The following is a 21,187-nucleotide window of genomic DNA, read 5'->3' as shown; positions in this document are numbered from 1 at the left end:
TAGCAGAAATCCTGAAATCTGGTCTATAGCAGACGTAGCTTTACTGGCTCTTCACTCAGCTTTGGAGCACCTGGGCAACAGCAATACATACTTTACATCAGCCTGATGATCATCAACTACAGCCAGTATATCAAAGCCTAGGTCTCTGAACAGGGATCTTTGACATCCTCATCAAGGGACCACAGTCAGTGCAGATCATAATAATATCTTTCTTGCTGATAATCAACAGAGGCGTACCTCAAGGATATGTCTTTAGCTCACTGCTTTGTCACACGTACATCGAAACATTCAGTGAAATGCATCATGCGCAACAAATCAATCAGCGAGGGTTGTGCTGGGCAGACCGCAAATTTCACCAGGCTTCCACTGCCAACATAGCATGCCCACAACTCACCAACCCTAACCATACATCTTTGGAATGTGGGAGGAAACAGCAGCACCCAAAGGAAATCCATATGGTCACTGGGAGAACGTGCTGTAAGAACTCTTTACAAGCGGTGGCAGAAATCGAATCCTGATCTTACAGCTGGTGCTGTAAAGCATTGAGCTAACTTCAAGGTGAAGAAGGAATAGGGGAAAGCACAATGGGTAGTAGAAGGAGGCGGAACCATGAGGGAGGTGATAGGCAGCTGGGGGAGGGGGCAGAGTGAAATAGGGATAGGGGAAGGGAGGGGGAGGGAATTACCAGAAGTTGGAGAATTCAGTGTTCATGCCAAGGGGCTGGAATCTACCCAGACGGTATATGTGGTGTTGCTCCTCCAACCTGAGTTTAGCCTCATCATGGCAGTAGAGGAGGCCAGGTATGGACATATCTGAATGAGAATGTGAAGCAGAGTTGAAGTGGGTGGCTACCAGGAGATCCTGTCTCTTGTGGCGGACAAAGCTCGACAAAGCGGTCCCCCAATCTGCGTCGGGTTTCACCAATGTAGAGGAGGCCGCACCGGGAGCGCTGGATGCAATAGATGACCCCAACAGACTTACAAGTGAAGTGTTGCCTCACCTGAAAGGAATGCTTGGGGCCCTGAATGGTGGCAAGAGAGGAGATGTGGGGACAGGTGTAGCACTTACGCTTACAGGGATAAGTGCTGGGTGGGAGATCTCTGGGGAGGGACGTGTGAATCAGGGAGTCGCGGAGGGAACGATCCCTGTGGAAAGTGGAGAGGGAAAGATGTGTTTAGTGGTGGAGTCCTGTTGAAGGTGGCGGAAGTTGTGGAGGATAATGTGCTGGATCCGGAGGCTGGTGGGGTGGTAGGTGAGGACAAGGGGAACTCTGTCCTTGTTGTGGTGACAGGAGGATGGGGAGAGGGCCGAAGTGCGGGAAATGGAGGAGATGCGGGTGAGGGCATCATTGATGACGGCAGAAGGGAAACCATGATCCTTAAAGAAAGAGGACATTTGAGATGCCCTGGATGGCAGATAAGCCAGAAATGATGCCATCAAAAGTGTCCTTCGTTAAATGAGGAGCAGCTATATTTGCTTTGCTATGCGTCGTTCTTCTTTAATAAACTGGGGTTTTCTACTTTAGTTTCCAAAGCAAAGCGATACCAATAGCATTCAGGAAAATTTAATGTTCATTCTGGTCACATCAGATTGCACTACCCTTCTCTCAAAGGGTGCCCCAATGGGTCACCCTGTTGTCTAGTACATTCACAAAATTTAGTTCCTGCTCATTTTACAGAAATAATCTGAATCCCATCCTACCTTCCAAGATATTTCTGGCAGATGCTAACATCAAAGCCATGCCCATATCAGCAGTAGAAGCATCCACCACGTGAGGTGTGTTGGTCACCTTCACCCCAAAACTGGAGATCAAAGGCAGGTCAAGATGGTCCACACCAACACCATAGCATACAACTGCCTTCAGAAGAGGTAGTGATTTCAGAAGTTTCTCGTCTATCGCGGGGCAGAACTCCCACACAAACACGACCTGGATTTTATTTCCAAACTCCTCCTTGTTTCTCTGGAATTCCTCCATACAGATGATTTTGAAATGCTTCATGATGATTTCTGCACATCTTTGTGGGATACCCTGTGTTTCATGAAGTTCAGATACCAAAATATAGGCACGGTTACTCATTATCTGTGAACAAGAAAAAAATGAAATGAAAATTATTCATAAATTATGTTACAGGATTTTCTTCCTGTTTCTCCTGTGTAATTTACCAAAGCAGGAGTGAACCACTCACCATGCATCATATGGGTGTGAGACAAAGGCAGATGTTTCTCTGCATTAGAGCAAAGAAATTATCTTTATACGTTCAAAGTTCATAGTAAATTTATTATCAAGTATGCATATGTCACCATATACCACCTTGAGATTAATTTTCTTGCAGGCTTATACAGTAAAGAAATACAATAGAATTTATGAAAAAATATACATAAAGACAAACAACCAACGTGTAAAAGAAGATTACACAAATTTAAAAATAACAAATTATACTGAGATCACAAGTCTCTGAAAGTGAGTCTATAGGTTGTAAAATCAAATCAGAGTTAAGCGAGTGAAGTTATCCATGCTGGTTCAGGAGCCTGATAGTTGAAAGGGTAATAACTGTTCCTGAACCTGCTGGTGTTGCACCAAAGGCTCCTGTACCTCCTGCCCAATGGCAGGAGTGAGAAAAGAGCGTGACCTGGATGGTAGATGTCCTTGGTGATGGATGCTCCTTGTACATGTGCTCAGTGGTGGGGAGGATGGCCTGTGATAGGCTGGGCTGCATCCACCACTTCTTGAAGACGTTTCCATTCCTGGGCATTGGTGTTTCCATACCAGCAGTGATGCAGCCAGTGAGGACACTCTACACTGTGCTTCTACAGAAGTTTGTCAAAGTTTTAAATGACATGCCGAATTTACACATTCCATGGGTTCACTCTCCTGAAGGATATTCTTATGTTGGCTTCAGAGACTGAAATCACAGGGTCATCAGGCTGTGGGGATTCGTGTAGATGCTTCCATGGTCTGTCTGTCAAAGTGAGCATGAAAAGCACTGAACCCTTCTGAGAATGAAACCTTGTTGACATTTACGTTGCTGAGCATTTAACTAAATCCCCAGAGCAAGGTTTCAGAACATAGAAATCGACAGCACATTACAGGGCCTTCGGCCCACCATGTTGTGCCAACCATGTAACCTACTCTAGAGACTGCCTAGAATTCCCCAGCGCATTGCCCTCTATTTTTCAAAGCTCCATGTACCTCTGAGAGGCTCTTGAAAGACCCTGTTGCATTCCACGCAACAACAACACTGTGTGAAAAACGTACCCCTGAATCCCCTTGGTACCTATTTCCAAGTACCCTAAAACTCTGACCCTTCATGTTCACCATTTCAGCCCTGGGAAAATGCCTCTGGTTATCCACATGATCAATACCCCTCATCGTCTTATACACCTCTATCAGGTCACCTCTCATCCTCTGTCATTCCAAGGAGAAAAGGCCAAGTTCACTCAACTATTCTTTTAAGGTACGCCCTCCAATTCAGGCAAAATCCTTGTAAATCTCCTCTGTACTCTCTCTATAATATCCACATCCTTCCTGCAGTGAGGTGACCAGAACTGAACACAGTACTCCAAGTGGGGTCTGACCAAGGTCCTATATAGCTGTAAAAATACCTCACGGCTCTTGAACTCAGTCCCATGGTTGATGAATGCCAACACACCATATGCCTTCTTAACAACACTGTCAACCTACACAGCAGCTTTGAGTGTCCTGCTGACTTAGACCCCAAGATCTCTCAGATCCTCCACACTGCCATGAGTCTTACCGTTAATAGGATATCCTGTCTTCAAACTTGATCTACTAAAATCAACCACTTCACACTTCAATCCAACTGCCACTTCTCAGCCCAGTTCTGCATCATATCGATGTCCCGCTGTAACTTCTGACAACCCTCCAGACTATCCACAACACCCCCAACCTTTGTGTCATCAGCAAACTTACTAACCCACCTACTTCTTCATCCAAGTCATTTATAAATATCACATTGAGGAAGGGCCCCAGAACAGATCCCTGCAGAACACCGCAGGTCACCGACCTCTATACAGAATACAAACCATCTACAACCACCCTTTGCCTTCTGGCAAGCCAATTCTGGATCCACAAAGCAAGATCTCCCTGGATCCCATGCCTTCTTACTTTCAGAAAGAGCCTCACATGGGGAACCTTATCAAATGCCTTACTGAAATCCATATACACTATATCCACTGCTCTATCTTCATCATTGTGTTTGTTACATCCTCAAAGAATTCATTCAGGCTCACTAGGCACAACCTGCCCTTGACAAAGCCATGCTGACTATCCCTAATCAGATTATGTCTCTCCAAATGTTCATAAATCCTGCCTCTCAGGATCTTCTCCAACAACTTGCCCACCACTGAAGTCAGGCTCACTGGTCTATAATTTCCTTGGTTATCTCTATTCCCTTTCTTGAACAAGTGAATAACATTTCCAACCCTCCAACCTTCCAGTACTTCTCCCGTCCCTATTGATGATGGAAGATCATCGCAAGAGGCTCAGCAATCTCCTCCCTCACTTCCTATAGTAGCCTGGGGTATATCTCATCTGGTCCCGGCGACTTATCTAACTTAATGCTTTTCAAAAGCTCCTGCACATCCACTTTCTTAATGTCTATATGCTCAAGTGTTTCAGTCCACTGCAAGTCATTCCAACAATTGCCAAGATCTTTTTTTCCTGGTGAATACTGAAGCAAAGTATTCATTAAGTATCTCCTCTACCTACTCTGACTCCATGCAAACGCTTCCACTATTGCACCTGATTGGTCCTACTCTCACACGACTCATTCCTTGCTCTTCACATACGCCTTAGGGTTTTCCTTAATCCTGCTCACCAAGGCCTCTCGTGGTCCCTTCTGGCTCTCCTAATTCCATTCTTAAGCTCCTTCCTAGCAACCTTGTAATTTTCTCGAGCTCTAACAGTACCTAGTTTTCTTGAACGTTTCATAAGCTTTTCTTAACGATATTTTCTACATCCTTTGTACACCATGGTTCTTTTACCCTGCCATCCTTTCCCTGCCTCAATGGAACACACCTATGCAGAACACCATGCAAATATTCCCTGAACATTTGCCACATTTCTACCGTGCATTTCTCTGAGAACATCTGCTCCCAATTTATGGTCCCAAGTTCCTCCCTAAAAGCTTCATATTTCCCCCTACCCCAATTAAATAATTTCCCAAATTATCTGCTCCTAGCCCCCTCCAGCACTATGGTGGAGATAAAGTTGTGGTCACTACCTCCAAAATGCTCTCCCACCGAGAGATCTGACCCTAACCTGGTTAATTTCCCTATACCAGATCAAGAACAGCTTCTCCTCTAGTTGGCTTATTGCGTCAGGAAACCCTTCTGAACACACCTAACAAACTCCGCCCCATCTAAACCCCTTGCACTAAGGAGATGTCAATCAATATTAGGAAAGTTAAAATCTCCCATCACAACAACCCTATTATTATTGCACCGTTCCAGAATCTGAGTAAACCCTGAGGGCAAATCTGGAGCTGGAGTCCCTAAGGCAGTCCAACGTTGCCTTCAACTTCGTTCTGGCAACTCCTGCAACGACACTGGTGCCAAGCTGTATCGGCCCTTGCCCTTCCCTTGGACAACATCGGTGTTGTGGAGAGGGGAGACTTGCAGCACGGGCAACTGCCGGTCTTCCGTACAACCTTGCCCAGGCCTGCGCCCTGGAGACGACACTCCAGCGTCGCCTCACCGCGACGGCACAACACGGAAAGCAGCAGTCTACCGGTTATAAGCCTGCGCTCGATTGGCGTAGAGCAGGGCACCAGGGGTTGCTTTCGACGGAGGGGGAGACCATCATGTCTCACTGGAAGCTACCGGCCCCTCAAGCAGGGCAGCGCCCAGCCAGTTAGGGGCTGTCCTGCCACGGTCTGCCCACTCCACTGGGTGCGTGGGGCTCAGGGGTACAAGTAGCCCCAACTGCGGACTGTAAACGCTGCACCAAGCACAACTAGAAGACAAAGAAAGAAGCCAGCACTCAGACTGGATGCTGGAATATACGAACTATGACAACTGGTATATCAGATGACCTTCGGGAGATCAGCGACACACGCAAGACAGCAGTGATTAACAATGAACTGTCGAGACTCCAAGTGGACATCGCAATGCTCCAAGAAACATGTCTCGCAGAATCGGGAACCCTACGTGAAAGAGACTATACCTTCTTCTGGCAGGGGAAGGGCTCAGACGAGACCAGGCAGCATGGTGTCGACTTTGCCGTGAAGAACTCGCTGCTGAAGATGGTAGAGCCTAGCGAGAAAGGGACGGAGTGGATTTTCTCCCTTTAACTCCACACATCCGACGGGCCTGTCAACCTTGTTCAGCGTCCATGCCCCAACCCTCTACTCTACACAAGATGCAAAGGACAAGTTCTACGACCAGCTCTCAATGATGATACAGGAGATCCCAAGTCAGGAACAGTTGCTGCTACTTGGCGACTTCAATGCCAGAGTGGGCGCTGACCACGACTCCTGGCCAAGCTGCCTGGGATTGGCAGCATGAATGACAACGGGCAATGACTGCTCGAGCTTTGCATGCTCCATGAATTGTGTGTCACCACCACCTACTTCCAGACCAAAGCTCAGCACAAAGTGTCCTGGCGACATCGCCGCTCCAAACACTGGCACCAGCTAGACCTGATAATCACAAGACGCCGTCACCTGAGAAACTTGCTCATGACTCGCTCCTTTCAGAATGCCGACTGTGACATGGATCACTCTCTGGTTTGCTGCAAAGTCAGACTTCGGCCGAAGAAAATGCACCACGCCAAGCCCCCAGGGAAGCAGCGCATCGATGCCAGTAAGACACAACACCCAGACAAAGCGGCAGAGTTCATCAAGTCACTGGAGGATGCTCTCCTTGCAGATCCACCAGAAGGAGATGCTCAGCAGAGATGGGACTCTCTCGGGGACACTATCCAAAGCACTGTGCTCAAGGCCTTCGGGAAGAAACGGGGCAAGACACAGGACTGGTTTGAAGCAAGCTCAAGTAAGCTCACCGCTGTTATCGAGGTAAAGCGTGTTGCACTACTAGAGCACAAACACCACCCCACCCAGGCAACACTGTAAGCACTAGGGACAGCAAGAAGCAAGGCCCAGGAAACAGCCAGACGCTGTGCAAATGACTACTGGCTACAACTATGCGAAAGCATTCAGTCACCATTTGGCACAGGCAACATCCGTGGAGTGTACGAGGTGATCAAGAAAGCCATCGGGCCAACCCAGAGCAAGACAGCACCGTTGAAAACCATAACAGGCGAGACCATCGATGACAAAGGCAAGTAGATGGAGAGGTGGCTGGAGCATTACTCTGAACTCTTCCCCAGAGAAAGCAGCATTTCGGACAGCGAGCCAGATGCCGTGGAATGCCTGCCTGTCATGGAGGAACTTGATACGTTACCGACTGCTGAAGAGCTGAGTAAAGCCATCGACAGCCTGCCCACTGGGAAGGCACCAGGATTATCACCATATATAAGAACAAAGGGGACAGAAGTGACATGATCTTCTCCCTTCGACAGCTACAAGAGAAATGCAGAGAGCAAAGACAACCACTCTACGTTGCTTTCATTGATCTTACGAAGGCCTTTGACCTTGTGAGCAGAGACAGCCTGTTCAAAAGCCTCGCCAGGAATCGTTGTTCCCCCAGGGCTCCTCAGGATAGTTCAGTCATTCCACACAGACATGAAGGGCGTCGTTTAGTTCGACAGATCTTCTTCGGAGGCCTTCAACATCCGCAGCAGTGTGAAGCAGGGCTTTGTGCTTGCCCCCACCCTGTTCGGCATCTTCTTTGCAGTCATACTAAAGCACACCTTTGGAACATCAACTGATGTTGTCTACCTCCACACCAGATCGGACGGGAGGCTGTTCAGTCTGTCCCGGCTGAGGGCGAAAACCAAGACTCGTGAAGTACTCATCAGGGACACGTTGTTTGCAGACGACGCGGCATTAGCAACACACGCTGAAGACCAACTGCAACGCTTCATGGACAGCTTCTCAGGAGCCTGCCAGGACTTCAGCTTGACCATCAGCCTTAAGAAGACCAACGTGTTGGGCCAAGGCGTTGAGCACCCTCCTGCCATTACCATCAACAACTACGAGCCGGAGGTAGTTCACGAGTTTACATACCTTGGCTCCACCATCACGGACAGCCTCTCCCTAGACCCCGAGATCAACAGACGGATCCGGACGAGCAGCCTCAACATTCGCCAAGCTGACAAGGAGTCTGGGAGAACAGAAAGCTGACAACGCACACCAAGGTTGCAGTCTACAGGGCCTGCGTCCTCAGCACACTGCTTTACAGCAGCGAGACCTGGAGCCTCTACTCCAGACAAGAGCGGCGTCTCAACGCCTTCCACCTTCGCAGCCTGGGACACATCCTGGACATCAAGTGGGTTGACCGAGTCACCAACAATGAGGTCCTGGCCCACGCCCAGATACCCAACCTCTTCACCCTGCTCCAACAACGCCATGTCCACTGGCTGGGCCACGTACACTGCATGTCATAGACGGGAGGATCCCGAAAGCTGCTGTACGGGGAACTGGCCTCCAGCAAGAGAACACAAGGGCGGCCCCATCTTCGTTTCAAAGATGTCTGCAAGAAAGACATGAAGTCACTGAACATGAACTTTGAGAGGTGGGAGGACATCGTAAGCGATCGCCCACGCTGGAGGCTGGAACTTTGCACAGGTCTAAAAAGAGAAGAGAAGCTGAGGCTTGCTGCTGAAGAAAAGCGCACTCGTCAGAAAACAAGCACCAAGACAACACCGGAGGACAGCACCTTGAAGTGCAGTCGCTGCAGCAGAGACTGTCACTCCTGTGTGGGCCTCTACAGCCACAACAGACGCTGCTCTACCAGCACAGACTGAAGCAAGACTTTCCAGGCACAGATCCATGGTCTTGCAAGACTAAAGAATGCCACACACATAATGTCCCTGCACAAATGTTGTATGATTGCTGAGTATTTCCAGCATTTCTTGTTCTCACTGCAATCCACACAGAACTATTCCAGGGATTGGTGAGCTCCTATCATTCACCTTATCCTCATGCTCTGACTACAAAGAGTGTGGCTGCTGTGGCATTACACAGTAAGAGTCAGGACTGTGAAGAACAAACTGAAACTATACATCACCTCTTACCAGTTGCATCATTTGTCATTGTGGCCCAAGGTTTCAACGTCTTTAAAACTTTTCCATGTCACAAGCTGGCATCATTTTTGAAATGTATTATTGCAATTACCACAATGGAAACCCAGACTTCCTTCTTGGGTATCTTCACCCCATGCCTCAAATAATAAATATTGTTGTTCATTCAACTTGGAACATGTAAAATGTTTAATAGAATTCCTATTACAATAAGTTAAAGAAATCTTACTGTCTTTTTTTAATTTTTAGGATAACTTATTTCAATTCCTGTATGCTGTGCTCATTATTTTCAACTAAATAAGGGAAGGATTAAAAGGAGGAAACAAATATATGTAGCTGTAATAGGAAATGGCATGGGTTGCGACTACATCTTTTGTTTTAAACAGATGCATGACAGCTAGAAGTGAATGGAGAGTTTCAAAAATTGAAACAGACCTTCAAAGACACTCAGACTTAGTAACATTCATATTCAGGAGCAAGTGCATTGGATACATTAAATGATTTTAGGTAATGTTAATAGACCAGAACATAATGGCAACACTTATAATTCATAGCAATACTCACAAAATGCTGTAGCAACTCAGCAGGTCAGGCAGCATCTATGGAAAGGAATAAACAGACTACGTTTCAGGCTGAGACTCTCCATCAGGATTGAAAGGAAGGGAGAAGACCCCAGAATAAGGAGAGGGGACGGGAAGAGCACAAGCTTTAGGTGATATGTGAAGCCAGTAGTGTGGGGAAGGCAGAATAAAGTAAGAAGTTGGGAAGTAATAGGTGGAAAAAGTAAAGGGCTAGAGAAGAAGGAATCTGATAGGAGAGGAGAGTGGGCCATGGGATAAAGGGTAGGAAGAAGGCTCCCATGGAAAGGTGATAGGCAGGTTATGAGAAGAGGTAAGAGGGGAGCCAGAGTGAAGAATGGAAAAAGAGAGAAAGGGGAGGGGGAGAAATTACTGGAAATTAGAGAAATCTATGTTCATGCCATCAGGTTGGAGGCTGCTCATGTGGAATATAAGGGAGAGGTCCCCAACCTTTTTTGCATTGCGAACCGGTTTCATATGGACAATATCCTTGCGGACCGGCCGACCCTGGGGCGGGGGGTGGGGGGGGGGGAGTGGTAGGGTTGCCAACGGACAAGAGTAGCAGTCAAATACGTTGTTTACCCCGAGGAAGGCTACAATGACCATGAAGCCTTGCACGGGCACCAGTGTGCATGCGTGACCTGCGTATGTGTGTACATGCCAATTTTTTTCTACAAATTGTTTTTGGCGATTCTGTTCGGGGGCGGTGGGGTGTTAATCACGACCGGAATATCTGTGTTAAGTGGCTAATACACTCAATTTCATTTCTAAAAGGGTTTACCTGACGAATTTAATATTAAACACACACCGCATATTTTCCTCACATGAATATAGCGATAAGTCAATTATCGGGGAGGACGGGGAGCTTGAAGTAAGTGTTGAACGAACTTCCAGTAGAAGTGGTAGAGGCAGGTTTGATATTATCATTTAAAGAAAAATCGGACAGGTATATGGACAGGAAAGGAATGGAGGGTTATGGGCTGAGTGCAGGTCGGTGGGACTAGGTAAGAGTCGTGTTCGGCACGGACTAGAAGGGCCGAGATGTTTCCATGCTGTAATTGTTATATGGTTATATTGTTATACAAGTCAATAGCATCATAACATTTTAAGTAACGTTTCGATATTAAACACACAGCACATATTTGCCCCATATGAACATATAAAATCATTGCAACACACCAATATCACTGAATCAGTGGGAGCCCTGGGCTTGGTTTCCTGCAGCCACACAGTCCTATCGAGGGGTGATGGGAGACAGCGATACTCGAACGGGGTTCCTTACGTCCAGTCTATTCCGCAATTTAGTTTTCGTTGCATTCATTGCAGAGATATGTTGGAAATGGAAGCAACGTTTTCAGTGCATTCGTGGCTATCTCAGGATATTTAACCTTGATTTTGATCCAGAATGCCAGCAGAGATGTTACGTCAAGCATACTTTTCAGCCCATTGTCATTTGCAAGCTCGAGGAGTTGATCTCCTTCCCGCGCTGACATGGATGGCGCGTGCGTAATGATTTTGCGTGCCTTCAAGCTCAACAGTGGCCGTGACAGGGAATGAGGAAAGGTGCAGCTGACTCATATCGCCAAATCATATCGGTTCCTCGCGGCCCGGTAGCACATGCTTTGCGGCCCGGCACGGTGGTTGGGGACCACTGATATAAGGTGTTATCCCCAGACCTGATAGTAGCCTCATCGTGGCAGTAGAGCAGGCCTTGGACTGACACTTCAGAATGGGAATGGAAATTAAAATGCTTGGCCACTGGGAAATTCTGCTTATTGCGGATAGGGCGAAGGTGCTCAACAAAGCAGTCCCCCAATCTATGATGGGTCTCATCAATCTAGAGGAGGCCACACAGGAACACCAGATACAGCAGGGGAAGTGCTTCCTTACCTGCAAGGATTGTTTTGGGCCCTAATTGGAGGTGAGGGAGGAGGTGAATAGGCATTAATTGCCTACACTAATTCCTTATACCTGTATTATCTACAGATCTGTCAGGAATTTGCTCTATGGTGGAGCTTACACAACCCTCTTGGTCGCTTCTTATCTTATTTCTGAATTGGCTGATTGTTTAACCTAACTTTTGATTCTAGATACCTCACGTAGGAAAATATCATTCTGGCCACTCCTCTATCATGCTATATAAGAATTTTGTTCTTTTTAATTAGATCACTTCTCTTGCTTCTAAGCTCTTAGTGTATCAACCCATTCTGCATAATTTCTCCTCACATAATCACATGCCCATTCTGGGAACAAATTTATTGAACCTTCATTATACTCCCTCTGCCTTTCTTGGGTGAGGAGAATAGAACTGTGTACAAATACTTCAGACAAACAACTGCAGAACGACATTCTTTTTGCAACAAAGGTCAATATATTGTTTGCCTGCCAAATTGCTGGTGGCGTCTGCATTTTAAGTTTCAATAATTTATGTGTAAGGATACATATATCCCTCTGGGTACCAATACTTTTTAATCTCTTGATATCTTAAAAAATTGCTTTTTTTCCCATCGAAGTGGATGACTTTGCATTTTTCCATATTATATCAATCTGCCAATCTTCAGCTTTTCACCTGATCTATTTGTAGCTCCCGAAGGCTCTAATTCCCCTTATACCTTTAACCCCTACCCAGTTTAGTGTTACATTTGCCACTCCCAGCCCCATCTCCAGTCATATCATAGATATAGATCGTGAATTGCTAGGGCTACAGGTTTGACTACTTGGCAAACCACTGTCACAGCCTGCCAATCAAAAATAACAAACGTTTATCACATGCTTTGTGTCTGTTAGTGAATCATTGTTACCCACAGTTTTGTATGCTCTAAATTTCCTTAGTGATTTCTCATGTCATTTTATTGAAAGTTTTCTTAAAGTCTGAATAAACCACATACACTAACATCCCATTTACCTATTCTGCTCGTTGAAAGTAAAAAAAGTCAAATAAATTTATCACACTTGATCTCTCTTTCATCAGTCCATGCTGACTACTCAATACAATTATTGTTTTCTAAGTGCTCTATTACTGCTTCCTTAATAATAAATCTCGGATCCTTGGGCTAATCATTCTGCAGTCTCATGTTTTCTCTCACGTTCCTTAAAATAATGGGATTATATTTGCTTCTTTCCTGTGGGAACCATCCTATGATCTATGCAAATATGGAAAATGGCAGACAGTGCATCTGTCTCCACAGTCAGCTCTTTCTAAACCTTGGAATGCAGGCCACAACCTCATTGGGGTTTAGCAATTCTCAGTCACATCTTTATCCTCGCAACACACACACAAAATGCTAGAGGAATTAAACAGGTCAGGCAGCATCTATGCAACATCAGCATTTTTATCCTCACTGCTTTCGTAAAGCTGATGACAATTCCTTTCAACCCCTCATGTACACTTTTTTCCTTCCTTGAATATTTGAATCTGTTTGTTGAGAAGAAAAACTTTGGCTCATCTTTGACTTTTTTATACATTCAATAACCAGATCTTGAACCAAAAAGCATCTCTCTTGTTCAACACAGAAATTCAGCTTGAGCGCAACGAACACTGGTGATGCTGCTCCAGTAATGACTACTTCGGGATCAAATCTTAGAGCAGAGCCTAGACTGCAGACAGACAGGATTAGTTTCATTTGGCATAATGGTCAGCACATACTCTGAGGGCCAAGTGGACTATTCCTGTGCTGTACTGTTCTGTTTGTGTATTTATGTAATTTTGCTGTGAGATGGGAGTCAATTCAGTGAGATCGAATGATTGGCTATGAATAATATTGACAGTACAGAACATTACTTCTGTAAGTGAGATCACAATGTCTTATTACTAATGAGAGACCAGGTTGTAACAGTAATGGTTTCTGATTTCAAAACTACGCTTGAAAATTTTCCACACTTTTATAATCTTTTTACCTTTACCTGCAAGATGTGAAAATAATAGCACTATGTTAATGATGAACTAAAGGCTTTTGAAATATTCAGACATGTGACTATCATTTACTAGCCTTCTTTGACAATTATTAACTTTGTATTATACATAAAGTATCACTGAATATTATCTGTAATGATTCAACCATTACCTTGCCTTCGGCTGATGTGTTAACAACTCTTCTGAGACAGTGGATGGGAATTTCCTCAGGGCTGCTCCAGCACTTTTGCTAAAACTTTACTAAATATGTAGTTGGAGCACTGTTATGACAGAGAAAGGAGCAAGAAATTCACTCACAAGGCCCTGGAATTTCATAAGAATTCTATTTGTTTCCCTCTGTAATATAGTGGGAGATGGATAGAAATTCCAAGCAAAGATCACAAGACAAAGGAGCCGAAGTAGGCCATTTGGCCCATCGAGTTTCCACCATGAGCTAAACAATTCTCCCATCTAGTTCCAATTTCCGGCTTTTCCCCCATATCCCTTGATACCCTGACTAATTAGATACCTATCAATCTCCCCCTTAAACACCCTCAATGATCGGGCCTCCACAGCTGTATGTGGCAACAAATTCCATAAATCCATGACCCTCTGGCTAAAAAAATTTCTCCTCATCTCTGTTTTAAATGGGTACCCTCTAATTCTAAGACTGTGGCCTCTTGTCCTGGACTCATCCACCAAGGGAAACAGCCTTTCCACATCTACTCCGTCCAACCCTTTCAACATTCAAAATGTTTCTGAGATCACCTCTCATACTTCTATACTCTAATGAATACAGTCCAAGAGCCGACAAACGCTCCTCATATGTTAGCCCCTGCATTCCAGGAATTATCCTCGTAAATCTTCTCTGAACTCTCTCCAACATCAGAACATTCCATCTAAGACAGGGGGCCCAAAACTGCACACAGTATTCCAAATGAGGTCTCACTAGTGCCCCATAGAGCCTCATCAACACCTCCTTACTCTTATACATTATTCTTCTTGAAATGAATGCCAACATAGTATTCACTTTCCTTACTGCCAATCCAACCTGGTGGTTAACCTTTAGGGTATCCTGCACGAGGACCCCCAAGTCCCTTTGCACTTCCAATTTTTGAATTTTCTCCTCATCTAAATAATAATCTGCCCAATTATTTCTTCTTCCAAAATGTACAACCATACATTCCTCAACATTGTATCTCACCTGCCATTTCTTTGCCCACTCTCCTAAACTGACCAAGTCTCTCTGCAACCTTTCTGTTTCTTCAACACTTCCTGCTCCTCCACCTATCTTGGTGTCATCCGCAAACTTAGCCAGAAAACCATTTAATCTATAATCTAAATCATCGATAAACATTGTAAAAAGAAGCGGCCCGGACACCAACCCCTGCGGAACACCACTAGTAACCGGCAACCAATCAGAATAGGATCCCTTTATTCCCACCCTTTGCTTTCTGCCTATCAGCCAATGCACCACCCATTCCATTATCTTTCCTGTAATTCCATGGGCTCTCATCTTATTAAGCATCCTCTCATGCGGCACCTTATCGAAGGCCTTTCGAAAATCCAAATACAGGTGGCCCCCATTTTCCAAATGTTCGCTTTACGACACCTCGCTGTTACGAAAGACCTACATTAGTTACCTGTTTTCGCTAACAGAAGGTGTTTTCATTTTCACTGTTACGAAAAAAGGCAGCACGCGCCCGAACAGCCAGGCTCCTCTCCCAGAACTGCATTCTAGCCGCCACTGCTTAAATACGTGCTTTATCTCGATTTATTTTGTGCATCCGTTAGCAAGATGAGTTCTAAGGTATCGGAAAAGCCTAGAAGAGCTCGTAAGGGTGTTACACTTAGCGTAAAACTAGACATAATTAAGCATCTCGATCGTGGTGAACGAAGTAAGGACATTGTCCGCGCATTGAACTTGCCTGCGTCCACCAATCGCACTATGCAATATGCAGAGAGAGAGAATTTTGAAAGCTGCTGATATTACTGTTGGTTCTGCTCATAGCAAAGTGGTCTCTCTTAGTCGGCATCTAATACTGGATAAAATGGAAAGTCTATTGCTTGAGTGGATTGATGGTATACGAAGCGTGGTGTTCCGTTAAGTTTTCTTATACTTAAGGAGAAATCAGCCTGTCTTTTTAATAAGTGAAACGGAAAGCACTGGACGATGGTGATGAAAGTGTTGCGAAAGTGGAATTTAAAGGTAGTCATGGGTGGTTTGATTGGTTTCTGAGGCGAGGGCAGCTTCATACTTTAAGCAGTGGTCCCCAGCCTCCGGGCCACGGACTGATACATTGCCGCGAAGAATGCAGGGGTGCAGCGGTAGTCAGAACGCACCCAACACATCTTTAAGAAAAAAGCCAAAATAAACAAGCTAATTAATTAGGTGCCACCTGGCATGTAAGTGTCGGCCCAGATCAGAGGCGATTGCATCAGTTGCTTATTCGTGTAAGTGTTTAACTGTGACAAAACTGCAATTTATTGGAGTCTTCCCGATTCTGGTAAGTGAAACTACACTGTACATACATTATTTCTACTTTATATAGGCTGTGTATTTTTATGTATTATCTGGTATGATTTGGCAGCTTCATAGCTTAAAGGTTACTGGAGAAAGTGTTTCTGCCGCAAGCGCTTCCGCGAGATTTTCGCTGCACTAGATGGTGCTGCAGAAAAGTATTTCTACTTTATGTAGGCTGTGTATTTATCATATCATTCCTGCTTTTACTATATGTTACTGTTATTTTAGGTTTTATGTGTTATTTGGCGTGATTTTGTAGGTTATTTTTTGGGTCTGGGAACGCTCAAAAATTTTTCCCATATTAATAAATGGTAATTGCTTAATCACTTTACGACATTCTGGCTTACAAACCGTCTCATAGGAATGCTCTATCTTCGGTTAACAGGGGAAACCTGTACACAACATCCACAGCCTCTCCCTTATTAATCTTGTTTGAGATTACCTAAAAAAATTCCAATAGGTTGGTGAGGCAGGATCTTCCCTTCATGAAACCATGCTGGCTTGGGCCTATCTTGTCATGCACCTTGAGGTATTTCATAACCTTGTCCTTGAGGATCGACTCCAATAACTTTCCAACTACCGATGTCAGACTAATAGGTCTGTAATTTTCTTTTTGCTGCCTCCCTCCTTTCTTAAACAGCGGAACTACATTTGCAACCTTCCAGTCCTCCGGAACCATGCCAGAGTCTGCTGATTTCTGGAAGATCATTTCCTTTTTTTTTTTAATTTTATTTTTATTTGGATAAGGAGTTCACAATTATCATGTACTTTTTTCACACATATAACCTTTTCCATTTTTTTAATATGTATAAAACTACAATTATTTATACATTAAGTACACATTGAGATGATATAAAAGCAAAATAAACATTTAAATAGATAATTATGTACTGTGGTAAATCTAACCTATTAGGCTAAGTAATGAAATTAGTTGTTAAGAAAAATGGTAATAATAGTTTCCATACAACCCTTCTGGACCATTTCCACTGGTCCAAAATGTTGCATACAAGCCTATATACCAACCATTGTAGGTGTTTATATCCCAATTTGTTCGTGCTTGTTCCTGCCCGCAGACATAATTATCCAATCCCTATGTACTTATTTACTTAATTTTTTCATTTTTTTTATCCCTTTCCCAAATCTTCCCTTTACTTGTGTTATTTCTCTATTTTCTAAAAAAAAACAACAAACATTTAGACTAGGGGTGCTTATGTCAGCAATATTACTGTGTTGATGAGAAGAGCAATATAAATCATTAGGAGAGTCATCTAAAGTCTGCTCGCATTGGGGTTATATATTCAATCCATTTATTCCAGATTTGATAAAATGTTTCTTTTTGAGTTCTCAGGGAGTAGGTCAACTTTTCCATTTTAAATATTTCCAAGATAATTTCGTACCAATCTTCTAATGTAGGTGGTATTGGATTTGGCCATTTTCTAGTGATTGATTTCTTACTTGCCACTAAGAGGGCCTGCAGCAACTTTATATCTTCCTTCTGTTCAAGGAACAATACATGCCCCAAATAGAGCGTCTCAAAGTTCAGAGGTATCTGGGACCTAAGTACCTTAACTAATGTTCTATGAATACCTTCACAAAATAGACTTAATTTAGGGCAATCCCAGAAAATATGAAAATGATTTGCCTCCTTAGAGCCACACCTTCTCCAACACATCACATTTGTATCTTTATATTTTTCCTGATATGGGGTCTTGAAGTATCTTATAATGTTTTTCCAACAATGTTCTCTCCAAGTCAAAGAATTAGTCGAGGACCATTGAAAGCTGCAGATTTTCCCCCAAGCCTCCTCTGCAAGTACCAACCCCGCTTCTTTCTCCCACTTCTCTTTAATATACAGTGTATTTACATTTTTAGCATGGGAGAGTGCATTATATAGGCGAGAAACTGATTTACTAGGTATTGAACTGCAAGCCGAATTCAGAATCTTGAAAAATTCTAATTCTACTGTTGATAGGTCTGTATATCTACAACTCTGGTTAACATAGTTTCGTATTTGAAGGTACCTAAAAAAGTCATTATGTTCTAGGCCATGTTTGTCCTGCAGGATTTGGAAACTTTGTAATACTCTTTTATCTATAAATGAGAGGTAGGTTGTAAGACCTTTCTTTATCCATAGCTCAAATCTTTTATCTCCTCTGTTGGGAAGGAATTCGGTATCATATGCACACCATCTAAAGAGTTTTAGCATGTTATTAATTCCACATGAATTAACCACCTTCTGCCATACTTTTAATGTAAGATTTATCCAAGCATTATTAAATTTTTCCAACTGGGCCATCAATCCCTTGTCAGCTATTGAGGCCTGAAGAGGAAAACTGTCAACTAATCCAAATTCTATTTCCTTCCATCTAGCCTTATATTCCCTATTACACCAATATAACAGAGGGGTTATCTGTGAGGCATAAAAATAATTTCTCAGGCAAGGAAGAACCATACCTCCTCTTTCCTTCCCTAACTGTAAAGTGTTATATCGAATTCTAGGTTTCCTTCCTTGCCAAATGAAGCGGGAAATCCATTTGTCCCATTCCCTGAATTGATTATCATCCACCTCCACTGGTAAAGTACGGAAAAGATATAATAACCGAGGAAGAATATTCATTTTTATAGTATTTATCCTTGAATTTAAACTTAAAAAGGGGATAAGATTCCATCTATGCATATCTGCTTTTATCTCTGAGATTAATGGCCCATAATTTACCTGTGACAGTGTTGAAAGATCCTTCGGCAGGGTTATTCCTAAATATTTTAATGATTTAGCTTCCCACTTAAGATCGTATGTATCCTGCAATTTTTTGGATGGTGTATAATTTAGGGACATAACCTGCGTTTTCTTTACATTTATTTTATAACCTGATATTTTCCCAAAGTCATCCAACAGTGTAAAGAATCCTATAAATGATTTTTCTGGTTCACTCAGATAGACCAAAACATCATCTGCGAATAACGCCACTTTCTGTTCAATCCCTGCCACCTTGATACCTTTTACAATTTCGCTCTGTCTTATTAGTTGGGCAAGTGGTTCAATATATAGCGCAAAAAGGAGAGGAGAAATTGGGCATCCCTGTCTAGTGCCTCTCTCTAAAATGAAGGAGTCAGAGAGGTCCCCATTTATCTTAATTCGGGCTGTTGGGCTGTCATACAGAGTCTGAATTACTTTAATAAACCTTTCTTGAAAGCCGAATCTTCCTAACACTCTGTATAGGAATGCCCAACTAACCGAATCAAAAGCTTTCTCAGCGTCCAATCCTACTACCATTGTCTCTGTCTCGTTCTTATTAACCTGTTCTAATATGTGCAGAGTTCTCCTTATGTTGTCCTGTGTTTGTCTTTGTTGAATAAATCCAGTCTGGTCTAAATGGATTAGGCCAGGTAAAAGCTTTTCCAATCTGCGCGCTAATATAGATGTAAATAGTTTGTAATCTAAATTAAGAACACTAATTGGCCGATAATTGCCACATTCTAGTTTATCTTTACCCTCTTTAGGAATAACTGAAATAATCGCTTCTCTCCAGGAAGGTGGAGTTTCTCCTCTCTGCAAGATCCAATTAAAGGTGTTAAGTAGTAATGGGGCTAACTGTGTCTTCAGGGACTTGTACCACTCTGAGGTAAACCCATCAGAACCCGGGGACTTTCCAGCCTTTAACCTAGAGATGGCCACGTTCAGTTCTTTGACAGTTACTGGTTCTAATAAACTTTCATTTTGTAAATCTGTAAGTTTAGGTAGATCTAAAAAATTCAATACACTGACTATATAGGGCTCATTGGGGACCCGGGGTTGGGAGTACAGCTCTCGATAATACATTTCAAGACTCTCTTGAATTTTCCCTATTGTACTCTCCACAAGCTTTGTCTTTGGATTCTTTATTTTATGAATTGTATTGTCTGCTTGTTGTTTTCGTAATTTATATGCTAATAATCTAGCTGATTTACCTCCTACTTCATAATTCTTTTGTCTCAGGTAAAGAAAATTTCTTTGAGTTTCCAACGTATAAATATCATCAATTTCACTTTGCAATTTCCTAATTTCCTGTTTTCGATTTGAATTACTTTTGTTGCTATCTCCAACTTGAAGTTGTTTTAATTTTCCTTGAAGGTCTGCTAATTTTTGTGCATTGATTTTTTTCATGTGAGTAGTAATGGAAATAATTTTCCCTCTCAGTACAGCTTTCAATGTATCCCATAAAATCACTGGTGATGTTTCTCCCGTGTCATTAAGGTCTAGATATTCTTTGATTTCTCCCCTCAATCTCTCCATTACTTTTGGGTTATTAAGTATATGTGAGTTTGCCTCCATAGTGTTTTCCTCATTTTCCTTTCCAGGATTAGAGACATAGAGACTGGGCTATGATCCGACAGATCAATTGTTGCAATATTACAGTTTTTTATCCTGAGTCTATCTGTATTAAAGATAAAGAAATAGTCTATCCTTGAATAGGCTGAATGAGGGAAAGAGTAATATGTATAATCTTTACTAGTAGGGTGTAATTCCCTCCAGACATCTATAATTCCCAACTCCTCCATCAATGAATTCACTTTCCGAGTCAGAGGTTTATTCTGAGTAACTATTCTTGAAAAATCTAATATAGGATTTAATCTAATATTAAAATCCCCTCCACAAATTACTACCCCTCGAGAACTGACCATTAGGTCAAAAATGTGTCTATAAAATGACTATTCACTACCTGGAGGAGCATAAACATTCAGCAATGTTATTTCTGTACCTTCTATTCTTCCTGTGATTTTTACAAACCGTCCTTCTTTGTCTCTAGTCTCTGAAATATGTTCATAATTAAGAGTACTTGATATTAAAGTAGCTACCCCTCTTTTGTGACTCAATTTATATGATGAATAAAATACATGCTTAAAGCCCATTCTTTTTAATTTTCCATGTTCAGGTTGGCTCATATGTGTTTCCTGGAGGAAAGCTATTTGTGCCCTCTCTTTTTTCAATTTAGACATAATCTTATTTCTTTTAATTGGATTCAAAACCCCATTAACATTATAGGAAATTA

The 21,187-nt window shown here is 43.1% G+C and overlaps 1 protein-coding gene across 2 annotated transcripts in view; it reads right to left on the bottom strand.

Moving 5' to 3' along the window:
- zgc:136493 (uncharacterized protein LOC692276 homolog) overlaps window positions 1–21,187 on the bottom strand; it is a 59,101-nt gene that overhangs the window by 16,018 nt on the left and 21,896 nt on the right. For both annotated transcript variants that reach the window (XM_063069922.1, XM_063069921.1), the window contains exons 2-3: window positions 9,728–9,762; window positions 1,702–2,080 (exon numbers count right to left, since the gene is read on the bottom strand). In XM_063069922.1, the coding sequence (XP_062925992.1) occupies window positions 1,702–2,077 (376 nt within the window). In that variant the 5' untranslated portion in view covers window positions 2,078–2,080; window positions 9,728–9,762. The remainder of the gene's footprint in view (window positions 1–1,701; window positions 2,081–9,727; window positions 9,763–21,187) is intronic.

The sequence above is a fragment of the Mobula hypostoma genome, chromosome 17 (assembly GCF_963921235.1).
Source record: "Mobula hypostoma chromosome 17, sMobHyp1.1, whole genome shotgun sequence".
Lineage (NCBI taxonomy): Eukaryota > Metazoa > Chordata > Chondrichthyes > Myliobatiformes > Myliobatidae > Mobula > Mobula hypostoma.
This window is presented reverse-complemented; position numbering and strand designations above follow the sequence as displayed.